This window comes from Solanum lycopersicum, chromosome 5 (assembly GCF_036512215.1).
Source record: "Solanum lycopersicum chromosome 5, SLM_r2.1".
In the NCBI taxonomy this organism is placed as follows: Eukaryota; Viridiplantae; Streptophyta; class Magnoliopsida; order Solanales; family Solanaceae; genus Solanum; species Solanum lycopersicum.
The window spans coordinates 61,346,268-61,350,364 of record NC_090804.1 but is presented as its reverse complement, the minus strand read 5'-3'; the positions used below and the strand labels follow the sequence as shown (position 1 = coordinate 61,350,364).

The 4,097-nt window shown below is 32.3% G+C and overlaps 1 protein-coding gene across 1 annotated transcript; it reads right to left on the bottom strand.

The window, feature by feature from the left end:
• Positions 1–345: 345 nt before the first annotated feature.
• On the bottom strand, positions 346–1,242 carry LOC138348956 (uncharacterized). Its single transcript, XM_069298571.1, has 2 exons — positions 1,168–1,242; positions 346–798 (listed from the first exon to the last, which is right to left on the bottom strand). Exons 1-2 carry the CDS (start codon positions 1,240–1,242, stop codon positions 346–348), a joined length of 528 nt encoding a protein of 175 aa, XP_069154672.1.
• Positions 1,243–4,097: the final 2,855 nt, after the last annotated feature.

The following is a 4,097-nucleotide window of genomic DNA, read 5'->3' as shown; positions in this document are numbered from 1 at the left end:
TCAACCGCACCACTGTTGAATATAATATATCAAAATTATAACTCATAAGGTAGTATACAAGAAATACATAATAAACACTTGAACAAGTCAAGTTTTAGGACACTTGAATTTACTTAAATCATCATTATGGTATTGAATCAATGTTTTATTCATTTACACAATAAATATTGTTCACAGTATATGCATAGATTTATTTATCAAATTTGGAGTTTAAGTTTGGCACAAAATTACCAGCAAAGGAATATATTTGAACATCAAATTAAGTTGTGTAACCAATACACTTTATTTAGTCCAAATTCTAAAGAAAAAAATAGATATAAATACCATGAACACTAATGTCCTACTTTAAAACATTATTTCAATTCTCTTTCGGGAAGAAAGTACAAGTTCTCTGTTATGTCTTTCTTTTCCACATTGCCCATAAGAATTATTGTTCACCGTTATTTTCTCATCCGCATTTTTCTTTCTTCGCTTTCTTGGTCGTCCAACAAACCTTCTATACCTAGGTGGCCTGACAATTTCATCTAAAACATAGGCTGGAACGTTCCAATCCTTCTTATATGGCATTGAAACCATTGCAACCTCATACGTCTTTTCTAATGCATAAGACTTGTAGTAATCAGAGCAATATGGGTGCAAATTTGTCACATTCTTGTGCTTCAAAACTGCATTTGCGTGTGCGCAAGGTATCTCATCATGTTGAAACCTTCCATGTGTGCAAGTTTTCCTCTCAAGGCATACAATGTATCTTATTCCGACTTCATGAACTGAGAAAATATATTCAGATGATGGAACAACCTAAATATATAAGAAGTTAGTGATATATTACATAATATACAATTTATATATCATTTTCAAAACAACATTTATCATTGAAAATCAGTTTGTTTCTGATACATAAAATAGAAATTTAGGGAAATTGACAAATACCTTCATCTTTGAACTTTTAGATGCGTTTATAATCAATATCTCCTCAAATCTTCGGCCCAATGTGTCCTTTGTATATGACGCTATTTCTCTATTTTTATAGTTCCAACTACCAAATAGAAGTCTAGCTTCCTCCAAGAAGTCTATTATAGTTAACGTACGTGCATCGACAAGTCATTCATTGATGCACTCAGGGATGTTCGAAGTCATCATTCTACCTTTATTTATGATTGAATGAACTCTTGACCACTTCTCATAACCAGCATCTTTAAGGTAATCTTTCATCCTATGATCAACTTTCACCACCTTAGCCATTAATTTATAAAAATCTTCCTTTCTGTATGCTTTTGCCATTGAGTAAAATATATCACTTAGTGTATTTTTACTCCTTTTGAAGCTTGAACATATTTTCTTCCAAAGATGTCATATGCATGCACAATGAGGTACATTTGGATAAACAATGGTTACACTATTTATGATAATTTCATTTCTATCTGATATAATACACATGTTTTCATGCTCACCAAATGCATTTTTGAACTGTTCGAAGAACCATGTCTATGAACAGTTATTTTTCAGTCTCTACAACACCATATGCCAATGGCAATATGCAACCTAATTACAAAGAAGAACACATTTAACTTCATGATACACAATGTTTACAACAAGTTTTACATTACATCAGTATAAAAATAGTCATACCTGCACCATCGAGTGTGCTTGATGATACAAAAGTACCCTTGTAAGCTCCGCCAAGATGTGCAGCGTCCACTACAACTACAGGCCTGCAGTAGTCGAACCCTCTTATCAACGGTCTTAAGGATATGAACAGATACATAAATTTATTATCTTCCGTCTTTTGCATCCTTATATATGAATTCGGATACCCTTTATTTAGCATCTATATGTATCTCAGAATCTGCTTATATCCTTCTGATGGCTTATCCTTGAGCATTTCTAGTGCATGTTCTCTAGCACGCCATGTTTGTTGGTATGATATCTCAACCCCATATAATTCTTTAATATCTTCAAATACATCTCGAGGGGTATGGATTCGTTTATGATTTACCAATTTAGGGGCACTCACACCACTAATAAATCCAATTGTTTCTTGTACTTTTGTTAGTATCCTATCCCGCATCGGACATGTATGTTCACTATTCAAATATCTCAATTTGAATACATTAGATTTTTTTCTGCAAGAAGACTTTAAAGTCCATCCACATTGATCGCTGAAGCAAACCAACACATAGTTGTTCAAATTTTTTTATTGGTTTAATTCATATAAGAAAAATAGTGTTATAAATATCACAACGAAATATATACTACTTACACTTATGTATCAGACACAATATAAATAGATTTGTACTAGAGAAAAGCAATCAAATTAGAGAGAAAGCATTCCAATACCTTTTCTTATCCGATCTTTTCACTCGAAAATTGAAGTTATTCTTTATTTTATATTTACTCATTACAGCAATGAGTGTTCCTTTATCCTTATACAACTGCCCGTTCTTCACATCAGTACTATTGGAATCAGTTATGTAATTCATAGCATTAATTCTGGAATATAATCAATGTCATAAATTCTCGACTCGACCAGACCAAGAGCTTCAGTATCTCTTTCGGTACCTTCTACGCATACGAATGCACCTGATGAACAATCAAAATTACGTATCTCCCCAATAATTTTATCAGTTGTATCAATACAAAGGGGATACATGCCGATTCCAGAAGCATTCTTTTTTACTTCCAAATAAAGTTTCACACCCATGTCGTTCTTGATTTTCAATGGACATGAGCTTCCCTCAACAATGTATCGGATTTCAATATCCTTTGTAACATTGTCAATCTCAAGTTCTGATAAAATCAACACTTTCAGATTCACAAATGAAATGGAATGTCCAACAACAATTCCATCAACCTTGTAACCTTCATAATTAACATCTCTTACCCAAATTCCAGAATGTCGCAGCAGAATTGAGATATTCATTTTTCTAACCTTTTTTTTATTTCTTAGAATGCAAATCAATTTTATCAGGAATAATTTCGATTTATGAAGCTACTCTGATTTCAAATTTGAATTTATCAATCAGTTAAGCAAGCTGTCAAGCATTAATTATGTGATTACAGTTAATAATAACAAAAATTACGTTATATGTTCCTAAATAACCGCAATAGATGACAATTCAGATGTATCACAAGTAATGTATCCCGTGCTTCTCAAGATGTATCCCGCAAACTTCATTTTTAAGGGATTTTTGGTAAACTCAATACTAAAAGGGATAAAACGTTATTTTGTATTTATAATATGTGGTTCCTATAATTTATACTTTCTTTTGTACATTGTTTGAATAATAGTTAATGGGTCATCTGAAAATAAAAGGCCCAAATATCATGTAAATGACCCATTTTTTTATTCATTGTTTGAATAATTGCTGATGGGCCATCTGAAAAAAGAAATCTAAATAGGCCAAATTTGACCCATTCCATCAACACCCAAACAAATTGACCCACTAACACAAAATGCAAACATCTAAACAAGTTTAAAGATCAAACACAATAAAATAATGTAGAAAAAAAGGTAAAAATAATAATAAAAAATAATAAACATAAAATGAAATAAAATAAATAAATAAATAAAATAATACTGTCACGACCCAAACCGGGTTGCGACTGGCACCCACACTTTCCCTCCTATGTGAACGAACCAACCAATCTAACCTTAACATTTCAATATAATATCAACAGAAAGTAATGCGGAAGACTTAAACTCATTAAATAAAGACCAATTCATTAACTTCAAAAATTCAACACCTATTATTCCCCAAAATCTGGAAGTCATCATCACAAGAACATCTACAATTAAATGACTAAACTAAGAGTATTCTAAAAGCTAAAAATACATAAGAAGCTAGTCCATGCCGGAAGTTCAAGGCATCAAGACTTGAAGAAGAAGATCCAGTCCAAGCTAGAAGCATTAGCTCACCCTGAATATCCGATGTAGTAAGACTGGCTTGAATTACTGTTGAGTTGAAGACGATGGCACGTTTGCTGCACTCCACAAATAAACAAGAAGAAAACATAAAAGTAGGGGTCAGTACAAAACACGGGTACTGAGTAGATATCATCGGCCAACTCAAAATAGAAAACAATATATACCAAGTAAT